The sequence below is a fragment of the Grammomys surdaster genome, unplaced genomic scaffold, assembly GCF_004785775.1.
Source record: "Grammomys surdaster isolate TR1022 unplaced genomic scaffold, NIH_TR_1.0 125429, whole genome shotgun sequence".
Classification (NCBI taxonomy): Eukaryota; Metazoa; Chordata; class Mammalia; order Rodentia; family Muridae; genus Grammomys; species Grammomys surdaster.
Genome location: NW_021620296.1, coordinates 944,088 through 959,749, shown reverse-complemented (window position 1 = coordinate 959,749; position 15,662 = coordinate 944,088). Strand labels below are relative to the sequence as shown.

Here is a 15,662-nt window from a genome sequence, read left to right as displayed (position 1 = left end):
TGAGGGGTTAGCTCGGGCTGAGGGGCTCCCAGGCCTGATGCAGAGGCCCTTGTCCTCTCGCCCTAGGCTGGACCGCTTCGAGAAAACAAACGAGATGCTTCTGAACTTCAACAATCTGTCCAGTGTGCGGCTGCAGCAGATGAGTGAGCGCTTCGTGCACCATACCCGCACCTTGGTGGACATGAAACGGGACCTGGACAGCATTTTCCGAAGGATCAGGTGGCCCCTCCCCCTAGAGCTCCTCTGGGGTCCCACAGCCAGATGCTCCCTCAGCCTGTCTTACAAGTACATCTTCCCCAAGCCACTGTCCCCTAATACCCCACTGTTGGCTCTTTCTCTGTCACCAACGCTCTTTAGGTGTCCAGCACCTCCACTCTGAAGCTCCAAGACCCTACCCCAGGGGCCTTTGCTAGCCTCTGCCTCCTTAGTCCCTTCTGAAGCCTATCCCTTAAGTCCTTGTCCTCCCCTCTCCCCTTCTCCCTCCCCGCTGAGGTCCCGTCTCTTTTCTCCACTGGCTCTGCCCTCTGCCTTCGCCAGCCCAGGGAATTCTGGATGTTTTACAAGGCAGATCTGACCTCTGAGGGAGTGAGTTGGAAGTAGTGAATCTTCCCCCATATCCCACCCCCCCTTCTTTTTGAGACAGGTTTTCTCTCTATATAGCCTTTGCTGTTCTGGAACTCCCTCTTGTAGACCAGGCTGGCCTCAAACTCAGAGATCCATCTGCCTCTGCTTCCTGAGTTCTGGGATCAAAGCTGAGGGCATTTAATCACCCAATTGTGACTTTCCCTTTTATTTAATATCTGTGCTACATAGCTGGAACCCAATACAAGTCAGGAGAGGTTATAGCTGAATAGACAGACCAGGCCCTCTGGCCAGCAGAACACTGGGCTCCGTACATCCTGGATAGAAGCAGGGTTTGGTTCAGGACTTCCACAATCATGCTGGCTCTTGGACCGTGACAGAAGTGTGTGTTAGAGGGACACACTTCTTTGGCACTCAGCATGCTCCTTTGGGTGTACTTCACAGCCTTACTTATCACTGCGGTGGGCACGCCTGCAGCCAGCTAGCTGCCCAGACCCAGAACAGCCAAGAGTAGCTCCTTCAAGTGCAGTGAAAACAGCCCTGGACCAGGAGGTTCTGGGTTTCTGCCTTTTGCTGTTGTGTGATCTTAGCTAAGTTACTTGGTCCTCTTAGGCAACATAAACAGTGCTCAGGTTGTGAGCTTTCTGTGAGCACTGGATTCAGCCACACAGAAAGGGATCCAGATCACACATGTGTCCTTTCCTTCAGCTCAAGGCTCTGGCCTGGGGAACTAAGGGGACAAAGTAAATTCTGCCCAGAGGTCTTGAGATGTTCTAGACTGGTCTATACCTTTTATTAGTGTTATTTTGCTTTGTTTTTGAAGCAAGGTCTCAATGGCTATCTTGAAAGTCACAGAGATCCTCCTGCCTCTGCCTCCCTAGTGCTCTGCTCCCGTGTTTCCTAGTTTTCCTTTAACACACACTTCTCTCCCAGAACACCAGGCTGACTCACATGGAGTGTGGGTAATAGGTAGGAGCTCTTCAAGCCCCAGGAGTTACCACAGCAGCCTGTGTCCTAGATCCCCACAAAGGAGACAAAAGTCCAGTGTGTCAAGTGCTGAGCCTCAGCTGTGTGACTGTTCCAGGCTGGCTACAGTCAGGGAGGGGGCTGTGTTCTCTGAAGACCCTTCCCTAGCCTATTAGGCCTGAGGTACAGAACTTTAGGGCAGAGCAACCAGTAGCTAGTTCACAAGGTAATAAAGGCAACTGGGAGTGATGACACATGCCTGTGTACTGGAGCTTGAGACAGGAGGAACTTGATCTCCACATCAATGCGGGCTCTGTAGTGAGGTCAAGAACAGCCTAAGCTACCAGCAAGTCTTTGTCTCAAAAAGCAAAAAAAGGGGTCTGAGGAGGAGACTGCTGAGTAAAGTGCTTGCCCATCACACACATAAGTCAGGCTCAGTGCTGTGCATACGGCTAAATGTGGAGATTGGGTATTGCTCTTGCAAAGAACAAGAGGTTAGTTCCCAGCACCCACGGCAGATGGCTCACAATTGCCTTTGACTCCTGTCCCAGAGGATTGGAGTAGCCTTGGGCACCTGCACACATGCATAACCGCATACAGAAATCACACACACACATACACACACACATACATACACACACATACATACACATGCGCGTGCGTGCGTTAAAGACAGGAAGAGCCCAGAAGAGAGCATTGCTGGGAATTGAACTCAGGATCTCTGGAAGAAGACAATGCTCTTAACCGCTGAGCCCCAAGATAGAAAATTTTAAAAGATTTATTTATTTTAGGTATGTGAGTACACTGTAGCTGTCTTCAGACACACAAGGAAAGGGCATCGAATCCCATTACAGATAGTAGTGAAACCACCATGTGGTACTTACTGGGAGTTGAACTCAGGAACTCTGGATGAGCAGTCAGTACTCGTAACCATTGAGCCATCTCTCCAGCTTGACAAAATGAATTTGGTTTTTTTTTTTTTTTGTTTTCTGTTTTCTGTTTTTCCAGACAGGGTTTTTCTGTATAGTCCTGGCTGTCCTGGAACTCACTCTATAGACCAGGCTGGCCTCCCAAGAAAGATGAAGTTTTTAAATGTTGAGTGTAGGTGGTGCCTGTTATCTGGGCTGTGGGGCTTGCTGACCGACAGCCCAGCTCATGGAGGACAGCTGAGGTGGGCACGGGCTGAGGAGACCCAGTGGAGAGCTCCAACCCATCCCCGGGGAGCTGGCAAAGGAGGAACAAATGTAGACAGCTGCAGACAGCTTAGGTTGCAGCCTAGGCCTCCTGTCTCCCAAAGGCTGCTGGGGCCAAGCCTAGGAAGAGAGAAGGACCCATGGGTGTGGGACAGCAGCAGACAAGTGCCCCAAACACTGAGAGCCAGGCAGGAAGTTCCCAAAGCCAGTGAGGCTGGTGGCTCACCCTCTGCCCCTTCTCCATAGGACACTGAAGGGGAAGCTGGCCCGGCAGCACCCAGAGGCCTTCAGCCGTAAGTGTGCCCCACCCCACCCTGTAGCTGCCATCTGAAGTCTGCCTGGACAGCTGCCTACCCAGGGTCCCCAGGGTGGCGGGTGGAGAGGCCTCCGCAGTGTGAGTGAGACTACAGAGGTGGCAGTGTCCTTGCTGGAGACTGGTTTCAGGAATCGATGGTGATTGCTCTCATACCCAGGAGCCCTGTGAACCAGGCTATCACTCACAAGCATGTGTGAGGTAAAGGTGGAACATTCCATTTCACAAAGAGGAAACTGAGATCCAGAGCAGAGGGAAGTGATACTATCTGAGTGTGAATGAGGTGGAGCCAGAGGGCGAGAAACCGAGCCAGCTCTCAGTCTACAGCTGCAGAATCACGGGGAGCCTGAGATGCCAAAGGCTCTGCTCACCTCCTGAGTGGCTTTGTCCGTTCCAGTGACAGGCAGAACTCCTGGGTTTCTTTTGTTTGCATTGTGTATTTTTTGTTGGCTTGAGTTGGTTTTTTTTTGAGACACGGTTTCTCTGTGTGGCTCTGGCTTTTCTGGAAAACTCACTCTGTAGACCAGGCTGGCCTCGAACTCAGAAATCCACCTGCCTCTGCCTCCCAAGTGCTGGGATTAAAGGCGTACGCCACCACTGCCCAGCTGCTTTGTGTTTTCTTTCTTTTTTCTTTTTCTTTTTTTTTTTGGGGGGGTGGTGGGGGGTTCAAGACAGGGTTTCTCTGTGTAGCCCTGGCTGTCCTGGAACTCACTCTGTAGACCAGGCTAGCATCGAACTCTTGAACTCAGAAATCCGCCTGCCTCTGCCTCCCAAGTGCTGGGATTAAAGGCGTGCGCCACCACTGCCAAGCTGCTTTGTGTTTTCAAGACATGGTCTAAAGTAACCTCAAATTCTTTTGTAGCTAAAGATGACCTTGAACTCCTGATTCTTCTGCCTCCACCTAGAATGATAATACCAGGCAGGGCCGGTGCATACACAGCCAAACCTAGCCTCTCTGCCTGTGCCAGCCAACCTGCAGCTTTTGTTGGTTTTGTTTCAAGTGTTCAGCTTTCAGACAGCATCTTACATACAGTCCTGGGTCGCCTCGGATTCCTTATATTCCTCCTGCCTCTGTCTCCTATACTGGATGACAGATGGGTATGCTTACTCGAGTCCATCCTCACACACGGTAGACCTGTGATGAGTTTCCTCCTCTGTAAAGTGGGTTGAGTCATGCCCCATGGGTGAGAGTTTTAGGGGCCTGGAATCTGCATGGGGTGACTTGACCAACATGGGAGTTCCTTCTCCAGACATCCCAGAGGGATCATTCCTAGAGGACGAAGATGAAGACCCTATCCCGCCCAGTATCACCACAACCATCGCCACCTCGGAGCAGAGCACGGGCTCCTGTGACACCAGCCCTGACACTGTCTCACCATCCCTAAGTCCTGGCTTTGAGGACCTATCACACATTCGACCTGGCTCTCCTGCCATCAATGGCCACAGCCAGACAGATGATGAGGAAGAGACACATGAAGAATAGCCTCCTTCCCACAGCCGTGGTCCTCCTAGGTCACAGTCAGTCAGCTTTGCTGCTCCATTCTTTCACAGGCAGGGTTCCTAATTCCTGCCACTCCCCCAAGAGCAGGACTTCCCTATGCCACCACGTGAGCCCCAGCTGGGGCGGTGGGGCTGGGTAAAGCTAACCTTGAGCTCAGCCTGGACCAGCTTTGAGCAGTGCTTCTAAGATTCCAGAGACCAAAACCAGATTGTCCCCCTCACCCTGAGTGGACACAGGGGGCTGAGCTTGTTCCTACCCACTGGCAGCTGCTGGCTCAACTCTGGTCTCCCTGCTCTCTGTGGAATACATCTCTCCTGTTGTGTTGAAATCTGGAGGAATAGAAGATTAGAGATGAGGCAGCCTTGACTGAGGAGCTGCTTCTCCATCAGGCGTCTCCAGCTGGCCAGTCACCTTAGAAAACAGCTCCATGGAATATTTTTGTACCCGATGTTTACAGATGGTGGGAAGTTATCAATAAAGACTCTGTTGTTAAAAGGGAACACTACACTAGCAGTGGCTTGCTTCTGTCTTTGGGCCTCACATCCCAGACCATGGGCAAGTTCAGAATGTCTCCAAGGGGCCCTGCTGGAGGAGGCTGGCCACACTCCAGACCCTGTGAACTACCAAGACAGGGCTGTGCAGATGGGAGTCCTGAGACATGCGAGTGGGGGTCAGAGGGCAAAGCCTGCCTTTATGAACTCCCTTCTCTTGCTCCCTGCCGTGGCCACTCCCTGGCCTATGGCTTCTGGTTTCTGCTATCTAGACATTAGAGCTAGGATTGCAGATACCAGCTACCATGCCATACAGCTTTTACTTGCATTTTAGGGATTTGAGCCTGGGTCTTCAGGCTTGCACAGCAGGAGGTTTATTCACTGAATCATCTCCTGGACTTGAACCACTCTTAAATGATAGTTTGTCAGGACATAGCCTGGTTACAGAGCCATGCCAAGCAAGCACTAGGTCCAGCTCCAGCACTTCAGGGTAGTATTAAAAAGGAAACAGCAGCGCCACATGGAAGATTATAACTTTAACTCCAGTCCCAGAACAAATGATACCCTCTGTTGGACTTACGGCACCAGCCATTTTAATTGTACACAGACACACGAACAGGCAACACACTTATACACATAAAAAATATTTTTAGGGTCGCCGAAATGGCTCAGAGGTTAAGAGGGTGCTTTTGAAGAGAAAGGTTCAATTCTCAGTATCCATATGGATGCTCACAGTCATCAGTAACTGCAGTTCCATGTCAGCGTTCTCTTCTGGTCTCCACGGGTACAGCACTCATGTGGTACACTTAACTAGTAGGGAAAATATACCAACAACCAGGTACGTACTTTCTGAGTCACTAAAAGTGTCTTCACAGCCGGGCGGTGGTGGTACACGCCTTTAATCCCAGCACTTGGGAGGCAGAGGCAGGCGGATCTCTGAGTTCGACGCCAGCCTGGTCTACAGAGTGAGTTCCAGGACAGCCAGGACTACACAGAGAAACCCTGTCTAGAAAAAAAAACAAAAAAAAGAAAAAAAAAGTGTCTTCCCACAAGGTGTTTTCTACCTGGCAACTGGTGGGGAAGCAGATCAGTGCCTTGCTCAGCCAGCATTAGAGACATAAACTCCTTCAACAGATGGGAACAAAGAGACCCACAACTGGACAGTGTGCAGAGACACTGGAGCAGGAAGATTGTAAAATTCTGGGATAGAGAACACCAAGGAACAGGCCTCTAAACCCAGCATGACTAACATATGTGAACTCGGACTGTGACAGCATGCACAGGATCTGCAGGGGTCTAAGCCAGAAAAGGCTGCAGTACTAAGGGGGGAAGACAACCCATCCCTAATTCAGCAGCTCTCTCCAATTGACAGCCATTCGCAAATGAAAAAATATTTTCCCCAACAGAGTCTTACTGGGTATGCAAACCACACTTTAAAGATAGGCCATAAAATGAACTCAACTGTAATTTTGAAGGTGTTTGCCTCATGCTTTGTCTGAACCATTGTCCTGGTTGCATATTATGGTTCCCAACTTTGTGTTTTATAAATGTGTTAGCCTAAGAGAAATCCTGTCTCGAAAAACCAAAAACAAACAAACAAACAAAAAACAAACAAATGTGTAAGCCTAAGAGAAACCCTGTCTCAAAAAACCAAAACAAACAAGCAAACAAATGTGTGAGCCTATGTCTGTGTTTCTCATCCTATTCTGGTTTTATTTTATGTGCTGGTTTGTTTTAGCTGTTTGTTTGCTGGCTTGTTTTCTAATTTAAAAAGGTGTGGATTTGAGTGAGTAGGGACCTGGGGAGAATCTGGGATGACTTGAAGAAAGGAAGGAAGGAAAGAAGGAAGGGAGTGAGGAAATCCTGATCTGTAAACTGTATGGGGAAAGAAAAAGCCTATTTACTTTTTTTTTTTTTTTTTCTTTTTTAGGTTTTTCGAGACAGGGTTTTTCTGTGTATCCCTGGCTGTCCTGGAGCTCACTCTGTAGACCAGGCTGGCCTCAAACTCACAGAGATCCGCCTGCCTCTGCCTATTTTCAATTAAAAAAAATAAAAGGCATTTTTCCAGTTACTTCCACATCCGCTTTTTGCCTGGTGCACTGAGAGCACTGGGGAATAGTTAAGGAACAAGAAGAGCCGAATTTAGCTCTCTAGCGTCTGGTGATTGTATCGTTTTTGTCTGAAACAGGATCACACTATGGCTGGTATGGAACTCTGTGAACCACACAGGCCTTGAACTTCCAGATATCCGCGGCTTCTGCCCCCAACTGCTAGGATTCACTTCTTTTGCGTGTACATGCCGGTTAAAGTCGGCGAACAACTCCAGTAGGTTCTCTGCCTCCACCACGATGGTAAAGTGCCTTTACTCGCTGAGTCTTCTCGCTGGCTTTGGAGAAAGTGGCTTACTCTGAACCCCAGCCGGCCTGGTACGTACTCACCGCAGTCCGCCTGGCGCGGTGACAGCACAACGCTAGCTACACCTCAGTTAAACAAAAACCTGTCCGCGCCGGGAAGGCAGCGCAGACACTTCCGCAAGAGCGGCTATCGCTCAGGTGCCGAGGGCAAAGCTCCGCCCGGAAGCGGCTCCAGACAGTCGGGCTTCTCTTGCCAGGACCCAACATGGCGCCCGGCGAAGCCCGGGGCGGGACGACGTGCGGCGCGGATTGTGACGTCGACGCACAGCGTGCTCAGTGCGCAGGCGCCCTGAGAGGAGACTAGGGGGTTTCCGGTTCCGCTGTCCTCTTTCTCTTCAACGAGGCGGCCGAGCGGGTTGGTGGCGGCTGCGTCGCCGACAGGCTGGTGGCGGCTGGGCCGGGGCGGGGACACGGCGGGGACCGGCGAGGGGACTGTAGGTGTCTGCGGGCGCCGCTTCGGCGCCGCGCATGCTCGGTGGGACTCGACCGCCAGGACCTGGAGCGCGGCGGGCACGCGGCAGTCCAGCCCGGGAGCTGCGGGCAGAAAGACCAAGAGCTCTGACCCGAGCTGCGGAGGGAGTTCTGGGCCTGTCCTGAGATATACTGGGTGTTCGGTTCCAGTGTTGGCTACAGAGGGGGTTCAGGGCCAGCCTGTGTTTGGGGGCTTGTGGCCACCCACGGCTATAAAGTTTGCCTAGGTTAGACCTGGTCTTAAAAAAAAAAAACTCGAAAATGTGTGTCGTGGTGCACTGCTCTCACTTCAGCACTTGAGAAGTAGGTCGTAGTGAGTCTAGCCTGCCCTACTGAGAAAACGGTTTGCTGTTCGAGCCTTCGGTTGGAGGGGAAAGGACGGCTTCTTGCTGCGGTGGGATGGTTTTTGGTGGGACTTCCCGCCCCACCAGGTGGTGGTGACTGGGAAAGTTGAGACTGGACAGAGTGGGACTACTGATCCTCAGTCCGCAGCAGGATAGGGCTTTGTGGTAGTAAAGGTAGCTGAGAAGCAGTCTTAGGTGGTTAGTACGGTGATGGCCCTCGGCCGTGTCAACATGTAACTCATGCGGTTCCCTCTACTGTGTAGCAGACGCCAACATGCAGATCTTCGTGAAGACCCTGACGGGCAAGACCATCACTCTTGAGGTCGAGCCCAGTGACACCATCGAGAACGTCAAGGCCAAGATCCAAGACAAGGAAGGTGGGTTGTGCTGTTCGGGGCTTTGTCCTGGGGACGGGAGTGCTTAAGGACTTTGGTTGCCTCTGAGTGACCGGGGTCGTACTAGCTCCTGCTGCAAGGAGCTGTTGCCAGCCTGGTTTTTCCCGTGCACAGGCATCCCACCTGACCAGCAGAGGCTGATATTCGCTGGTAAACAGCTGGAGGATGGCCGCACCCTGTCCGACTACAACATCCAGAAAGGTAAGGGCCATTTTACTTGGCTAGTATTTGTAGGTGGGAGGCTGGCATATTGGAATCAGTTCCTTTCTAACCTCGTGTGAGCTTCAGGGATTGAGCCCAGGTCACTAGACAGACTCATCTGTGTGCCCCTCCCTACTTGCCAAGCCTTTGCTTCTGTTTTTGTTGTTTGCTTTGAGGCTAAGTGTCAACTTAGCCCAAGTTGTCTGGAACTCCTTGTAGCTGATGTTAGCCTCAAACCCTTTTTTTTTTGGTTTTTCGAGACAGGGTTTCTCTGTGTAACCCTGGCTGTCCTGGAACTCAGTCTGTAGACCAGGCTGGCCTCGAACTCAGAAATCCACCTGCCTCTGCCTCCCAAGTGCTGGGATTAAAGGCGTGCGCCACCACTGCCCGGATCGCGATTTTTTAATTTTTTTAAAAAATTGTTATTTATTATATGTAAGTACACTGTAGCTGTCTTCAGGCACCCCACAAGAGGGTATCAGATATCTTTACAGATGGTTGTGAGCCACCATGTGGTTGCTGGGATTTGAACTCATGATCTCTGGAAGAGCAGTCAGTGCTCTTAACCACTGAGCCATCTCACCAGCCCCCGATCCGCCTACCTCTGCCTCCCAAGTGCTGGGATTAAAGGCGTGGGCCACCACCGCCCAGCCGCAAACCCATTTTTACTAACTCATTCCTGTGTTGTGTCCCTGTCACCCAACACCACACTCACACATTCTGCATCACCTTGCCTCCCATGTGCTCAGATGAAAGGTCTGGCTGCCTGTGCTGGCTGTGTTGGCATGGGTCTGAGCCTGAGTGTAGCCCTGGGGATGGATGCTTGCTGTGCTGAATGGCTGTGGGGCTGGCCTCCACTGGGCTTGTTTCTTGTCCGGTGTGACTTGTGCTTGCACAGGACCTGTAAAGCTCCCTGCTGCTTCCTAGATGCCTGACATCCCAATCCCATGGTGTCCCACCCCTTCTTCCGGCCCCAGTACTCTCTTTACAGTCTACCCCCTGTGGAGGAGCCTCTTTAGGGTATGCTCCGTGGAGTCTTTGGGCAGCCCACCTCACTGTCCTGTGTGAGGTCCTTCCCTGATCTCCTTGTCCTCTTTGCCAGAATCCACCCTGCACCTGGTGCTGCGCCTGCGCGGTGGCATCATTGAGCCATCCCTTCGTCAGCTTGCCCAGAAGTACAACTGTGACAAGATGATCTGCCGCAAGTGCTACGCACGCCTGCACCCCCGTGCAGTCAATTGCCGCAAGAAGAAGTGCGGCCATACCAACAACCTGCGCCCCAAGAAGAAGGTCAAATAAAACTGGGGCCATACCTAGCCTGTGACCCCGGGACCAAATAAAGTCCCCTTCCATCGACTGGAGCAGTAATTGGTGTGCAAAGTGACTGTTCTGTTCAGGGGTAGGCGGGGAGGGGGGATCCCAGTCAGAAGGGGATCTCACCGTGTAGCCCAGGTTGCCCTTGAACCTTGCAGGCTGGGGTGGCAGATAGGCCTGTGCCCACCTGAAATTGTGAACTGTTGGCTGCCAGGTGAACCACTGGTTAAAACGACCATGAGCCGGGCGGTGGTGGCGCACGCCTTTAATCCCAGCACTTGGGAGGCAGAGACAGGCGGATTTCTGAATTCAAGGCCAGCCTGGTCTACACAGAGAAGCTCTGTCTCAGAAAACAAAAACAAAAAACTTGACCATGAACCCACATAAAGGTGGAGACACAGTACTGCTGTGAGGAGCTAGCATGGGGAAGCAGGCTCTGGCCACATTGAGATCTTACGGTCTGGGCTCTGATGTGTGGAGACCGCAGTTTAGGGTCTTTGCAGGGGGAGTTCACCCAATTCAGTACTGCATGTGCAAGTTAGGTTCCTGGATTCCCCATCAGCCTTGACATGTCAGCCATGGCACCAGGGATTGCAGACGCACACTTTGTGGGCTTGTGAGACCGTCCTGTCTGTCTTTGGATTTAGTATCAGGCACATTTGCATGGGTGTACCTGGTCCTGGGGTCGCTTTGGCCCATCATACGGAGAGCTGGGGGCAGGAGAAGGGGGGCGCTATGATTGCAATTGACTTCAGGTATCCAGTCATTTGAGAGGTTCTGTGGGTTTGAACCTGTTTGCCAGCAGCTTGCGCAAATCCATGTGTTTGCAGCCATCATTACATAATGTCACCTGGGGAAGGAGCCTTTCAGAACATTCTCCTGCCTCAGCTTTTGCACAGACCACTTAAAAGTAGGCCCAACTTTGTTTTATTTTTGGCTGGGCTCAAACCCCCAGAAATCTGTCTCAGCAGTGCTGGGATTGAGGGCATACCCTGCCTTGCATCCCATTTCCAAGGTGTGATCTGAATTGATTTGTGTGAGTGAGGTGACGCATTGGGTCCAGTACTCAGCCGCTGGTTCCGGTCTATCCCCCAGCTACATTTGTAAACAGAAATACTTGTGGCCTTCGACTCTGACCCTATTTGGTCCCCACTGGTCGCGAGGGTCCGGCGGGTGTACACGGAGTCCTGAACTAGTACCTACAGAACTAGAATTCAAAGGCAGCCGGCTTCCCGCGCAGGTTGGTTGTGGACCTCCGGGCCGGCAGGGGGCGCAGCGGCCGTTCTCAAAGTGCCACTTGATTGCGTAGTCATGCTCACCGCTGCTGCAGAGGTGCTGGCTGCTGCCGACAGCTCCGAGTCTGCAGAGTCCGCGTGGGCCTGGGTGAGCCTGGATGCGGGTGGGACGGGCGCGGGGCATCGGGGCGGGCGCGGGGACCCGACTTCACGGCTCCACACCCCAATAGAGAGACGCCCCGATCGCTACTCTGGTACAGAGGGTCCAGCAGCTGCAGAACGAACGCGCACAGGCCTTCCGCCGTCTGGACCAGTGAGCCGGCTGGGCTGGAAGAGGGGGCGGGCCTCGGGACAGCTTGCTAGAGGGGAACCTGCGGGGAGGCGGCTGGCATGGCGGGGGAGACCTAGGTTGTGGACTTGGTCGGAAGAATTGGGGAGACAGATGAGATCTGAGCCAGGAGATGCGGGAGCGCGGCAGCCGGGAGGAGGGGGTATGGACGGTGGGTAAAGGGGTCGGTGACGCTGAAACGTGTCTGGAGGAGAGTCTACTCGCGGGAGGTAGAGCTGGGAGTGTGGCCGGTAGTAGCAGGGTGGAGCAGAATGTGACTGTGGGCGTGGCCTGGGGAGCGCTGTGGTGACCCTCTGCCAGACCCCTCCCCTCGCAGAGATGGGTAAGCTCTAGCTATTCTGACTGCAGGTCGCCCAGTCTGTGGGGTTCAGGTTTGTCTCCGAGTTGGGTGGATCTTCCAGGTGGCTGGAGCAGGGAGCGTGGTCTGCGAGTCAGGGTTGTTGGTTCAGCATCCTCCCCGCCCACCGCAGAGCTCACCGTCAGTACCTGCTCAGTGATCTGCACCATGACTTCCCGAGTTACCGGAGTGTCGTGCACGAGGTGACGCAGGCTTTCGCCGCTGCCTCGCGGGAGGTACTGGCAGTGGAAGCAGAGTTGGCGGGGCCTCGAGCGCAACCGGTGCTCGCCCGCCACGTGCGCAGCCTGCAGGAGCTAGAACAGACGCGCCTGGCCACGGTAAGACCACCACCTCTCCTTCAGAGTGGGGCATGGGCCACAACCCATTCCCAGCCACCCCGACCTACTACTATTTTTGCCACACATGTCGATGCATTTGGGCCCTCTCTCTCTCTCTTTTCTGTCTGCCTGCATTTCCCTCCCAGATTTTGATTAATTATACCAGCCCCTCTGTAGCTTAAGAACTCTGGGGACCCAACGTGTTGACCATTGTGGCTGAGTCCCTCCCCTCTCCAACTCTGAGTTATCACTGTTGGAACCCACAAACTACTGCTTCCACAAACATCCTCAGACACTTCTCATCCTTGGTCCTTGACCCAGATCCCAAGGTTCCACCTACCCTAACCTTACAGCCAATGTTAGCAGGGGAGGAGCTTGCCCACTGTAAACCACACACATGTCTCTTCAGTCTGAAATTCTTAGTGCAGAATCCCAAACTCTACAGAGTCCCAGATTTATTTCCATCCAGGAATTAGAACTCTCTCTATCCCGCCACTACGGTGGAGGCCACACCTACCACACCTGCCACCACTCCCTGGCTTTTCCAAACTATGACCATAGTCTGTACCGCCTACCACAGGAGAGCCCTAAAAGCAAACCTTGTGATCCCTCTCACTCATGCCTCACTTTCCTTGGGATCCACTCATGGCCCTCCTTCCCTGTGTGGCTTTTGTCTACTGTAACTCCCATTTTTCCCTTCAGGTGGCGCTGCTGCAGGTGATGGGGACACCAGGAGTGTCAGAACAGGACCCTGAAAAGTTGCACCAGCTGAAAATAAAGTGAGACCTGTGGGCCCCGTGGCCTGCCAGCTTAGACTAGCACTTTGGGTCCACCCAGAGCTGACCTAGAGAGGGCAGTCACTCAGACCTGCACCCTGGTGTTCCCAGATGCATGCTTCCCAGAATGTGCATGGGTATCATGTCGCCTACAGTTTCCAGTGCTTTCAGGAGTCTGACCATGCCCACAGCCACGCTTGCTCCCGTGTGAACCCCTGCAGTTCTCTTGCAGGTCTGTAAGCATAGGCAGGCATGCACAGACATCCCAACTTATGTGTGACATGCACCCCTTCCCCCCACCATGGCCTTTCCCATGAGCCCACGGTGACCCACCGAGCCACCCAGCCTCCTGGGCATGCTCCCAGGCTGGGCTTGAGGTTTGGCAGCAGGCAGGAGGGCCCAGGGCTTGCCATAGCCCCCCTCCCCGCTAGCTGTGCAGCTCAGCTAATTCACCCCATCTGGGTTTTATTTATAGTTTCCATCCGCTCTTGTAGGGTAATTAAAACCATGGAGGCGGTCAGCGAGGTTCTGCAGGAACTCAGGTTTGATGCCGAATCTGTAGAGTGAGGGCGGCTCCCCAGGGACCAGAGGAAGACGGGAAAAGAGGCCCATGGCGTCCAGCCCAGCCCTGACCGCCAGCTGGCTGAGGTCGTGCCCTGCTGGGCTGCCCTCCAATGCGCCGCACGCAATAAAGAATTCTCCCTCTGCAACTTTCCCATCGGCTCTGTATCTTGGGATGGGTCGGCCATCTTGTGGGGAGGATTCCCCAGGGAACAGGGAGAGCAGGTGTAAGATTTCACACTCCCAAGGAGTTCAGGACAGGTAGTGTTCTAGGAAACAGGATTGAAATTTGGGGAGGGTGCCACCCCCCCCCCCCAGAACACACTGGCCATCAGGGAACCTGAACAATTCATTTATTTAAAGAGACTCTGGAAGGGCCCTGCATAACTAAGGTCATTACTCCAACCCTACCCACTTTGGGGTACATCCAAGGTTGACTATCACGTGGATCAAAACTGTTTGTGGGAGCTCATTGTGCCCCAGCCCCTGGTATGTTTCTTCCTTGTCCCAAAGTGATGGTACAGAGCTGCTCCAGTTCACGAGAGCCTCCAGGTCTGCATCCAGCAGGCCTATCCTTAGAGTTTAGCCGGCAGGACCTGAGGGCAGAAAAGAGGCCACACTAAGCCTGGAGCCTGCCAGTCTTGCACCTTGCTGCAGTAAAACCTGGCACTTCTTTGCAGTAGGTGTTTATACAAGCTACATGAGTGCTAAGAGATTCCTTTGAGCAACATCGAGGGAGGGGAAAGGCCTTATCTAGACTCCCCCAATCCCCACTCACCCGACCCCCTTACCTCTCGCCGCACCCCGTCTGCCCGAGGGCAGGATCCCCTCGTCCTGTGCTTGGAAAGAAGAACGCAGTGTTGTGGAGGCGGCACACCCGGGTCCCTCTCATCAGCTCCTTCACCCCCACGCAAGCCTCCCCCACTTTCCTACCTGGTTTCGGGTCTTGTGTGACTTCTGCATCCAAGCACGCCACTGGTCGTACAGGCGGAAGCTAAGGTTCGAGCAGTACGCGTGCTTCTTGAGCCAGCCAAGGAACTGCTTGAGCTCGCGCCGCACCGGGCCCGAGCTGGGCTCGCCGCCCCGCGGCTCGCACACCCCGCCGCCCGGGCCCGGGCGCTCTAAAGAGAGTGGAGCGGCAGTGTCGGGGCGCGGCCGGCAGGAGGCGCGCGCGGGACGGCGACCTCCCATACCAAAGACCAGCTTCGGCAGGGCAAAGTTAGGAAAGGTGTCAGGCGTGGACACAGCGTCACCCAGAAGGATGGCGAAGCCACAGTGATGGAGATGGGCAAAGGAGGGAGTCAAATCACTGGGAGGCAAAACCGAGTATTCGGCCGGAAAGGAAAGCAATGGAAATTAAGCGGGGCCAGATAGAGACTCTAGGGACACGGACAAAGCAAGGGACAAACCAAGACAAAGACCCAGAAAGCAGAGATCCTGGAACTGTACTCCCAGTCACTGGGAAGAGAGCCCCTCCCACAAACGTGGTGGCAAAGCACTTGGTAGGCTGAGGCAGGATAGCTGCGAAACTAAAGCCAGAGATTTACCTTAGATTACCTGTGACTATCCAAACGGGGTGGGAAGTGGGGGGTGAAGGGCTAGTGAGATGGCGCAGTGGGTAACTGTGCTTGTCGCCAGCCCAGCCCTAGTCCCACATGGTGGAAGGAACCTACTCACAAAAGTTCTCTGACCTTCACGTGTGTGCACGCTCACAAAGGCACACACATCACACAAAAACAAACAATTTTAAAAGTTTAGTTATATTAAAAACGTTTTTTAAAAGGGCTCTGGGAAAGTAAATGACAGAAATGGAGACAGACAGCAAGCACAGACGGGGGGGGGGGGGTGTTCCCCAAGATAAGCCTGTCAGAATGCTCGGGT

At 53.3% G+C, this 15,662-nt stretch overlaps 4 protein-coding genes across 13 annotated transcripts in view; 3 read left to right on the top strand and 1 right to left on the bottom strand.

Annotated features, from left to right (window-relative positions):
- Kxd1 (KxDL motif containing 1) overlaps positions 1 to 5,060 on the top strand; it is a 14,363-nt gene extending 9,303 nt beyond the window's left edge. For 3 of the 4 annotated variants that reach the window (XM_028786100.1, XM_028786098.1, XM_028786099.1), the window contains exons 3-5: positions 67 to 285; positions 2,988 to 3,034; positions 4,305 to 5,060. In XM_028786100.1, the coding sequence (XP_028641933.1) occupies positions 67 to 285; positions 2,988 to 3,034; positions 4,305 to 4,537 (499 nt within the window). In that variant the 3' untranslated portion in view covers positions 4,538 to 5,060. The remainder of the gene's footprint in view (positions 1 to 66; positions 286 to 2,987; positions 3,035 to 4,304) is intronic. The other variant, XM_028786101.1, reaches the window with a different exon arrangement.
- Positions 1 to 10,239, top strand: part of Uba52 (ubiquitin A-52 residue ribosomal protein fusion product 1) — an 18,832-nt gene extending 8,593 nt beyond the window's left edge. The window contains exons 1-4 of one of the 6 annotated variants that reach the window (XM_028786102.1): positions 7,730 to 7,815; positions 8,539 to 8,652; positions 8,785 to 8,871; positions 9,974 to 10,239. In XM_028786102.1, coding sequence (XP_028641935.1) covers positions 8,550 to 8,652; positions 8,785 to 8,871; positions 9,974 to 10,170 — 387 coding nt within the window. In that variant the 5' untranslated portion in view covers positions 7,730 to 7,815; positions 8,539 to 8,549 and the 3' untranslated portion in view covers positions 10,171 to 10,239. Of the gene's footprint in view, positions 1 to 7,729; positions 7,842 to 8,138; positions 8,159 to 8,538; positions 8,653 to 8,784; positions 8,872 to 9,973 lie in introns of those variants that run through there. The other 5 variants (XM_028786105.1, XM_028786104.1, XM_028786103.1 and 2 more) reach the window with 5 other exon arrangements.
- Positions 10,240 to 11,477: 1,238 nt separating this feature from the next.
- Positions 11,478 to 13,935, top strand: Rex1bd (required for excision 1-B domain containing). 2 transcript variants are annotated; one of them, XM_028786141.1, is made up of 6 exons: positions 11,478 to 11,568; positions 11,651 to 11,733; positions 12,240 to 12,444; positions 13,147 to 13,223; positions 13,332 to 13,452; positions 13,715 to 13,935. In XM_028786141.1, exons 1-5 carry the CDS (start codon positions 11,497 to 11,499, stop codon positions 13,429 to 13,431), a joined length of 537 nt encoding a protein of 178 aa, XP_028641974.1. In that variant the 5' UTR covers positions 11,478 to 11,496; the 3' UTR covers positions 13,432 to 13,452; positions 13,715 to 13,935. The 2 variants fall into 2 exon arrangements, with proteins under 2 accessions (XP_028641974.1, XP_028641975.1); XM_028786142.1 differs by lacking the exon at positions 13,332 to 13,452.
- A 182-nt stretch (positions 13,936 to 14,117) lies between these two features.
- Positions 14,118 to 15,662, bottom strand: part of Crlf1 (cytokine receptor like factor 1) — an 11,052-nt gene continuing 9,507 nt past the window's right edge. The window contains exons 7-9 of the mRNA XM_028786175.1: positions 14,715 to 14,902; positions 14,573 to 14,615; positions 14,118 to 14,377 (exon numbers count right to left, since the gene is read on the bottom strand). Of these exons, the coding sequence (XP_028642008.1) occupies positions 14,364 to 14,377; positions 14,573 to 14,615; positions 14,715 to 14,902 (245 nt within the window). The 3' untranslated portion in view covers positions 14,118 to 14,363. The remainder of the gene's footprint in view (positions 14,378 to 14,572; positions 14,616 to 14,714; positions 14,903 to 15,662) is intronic.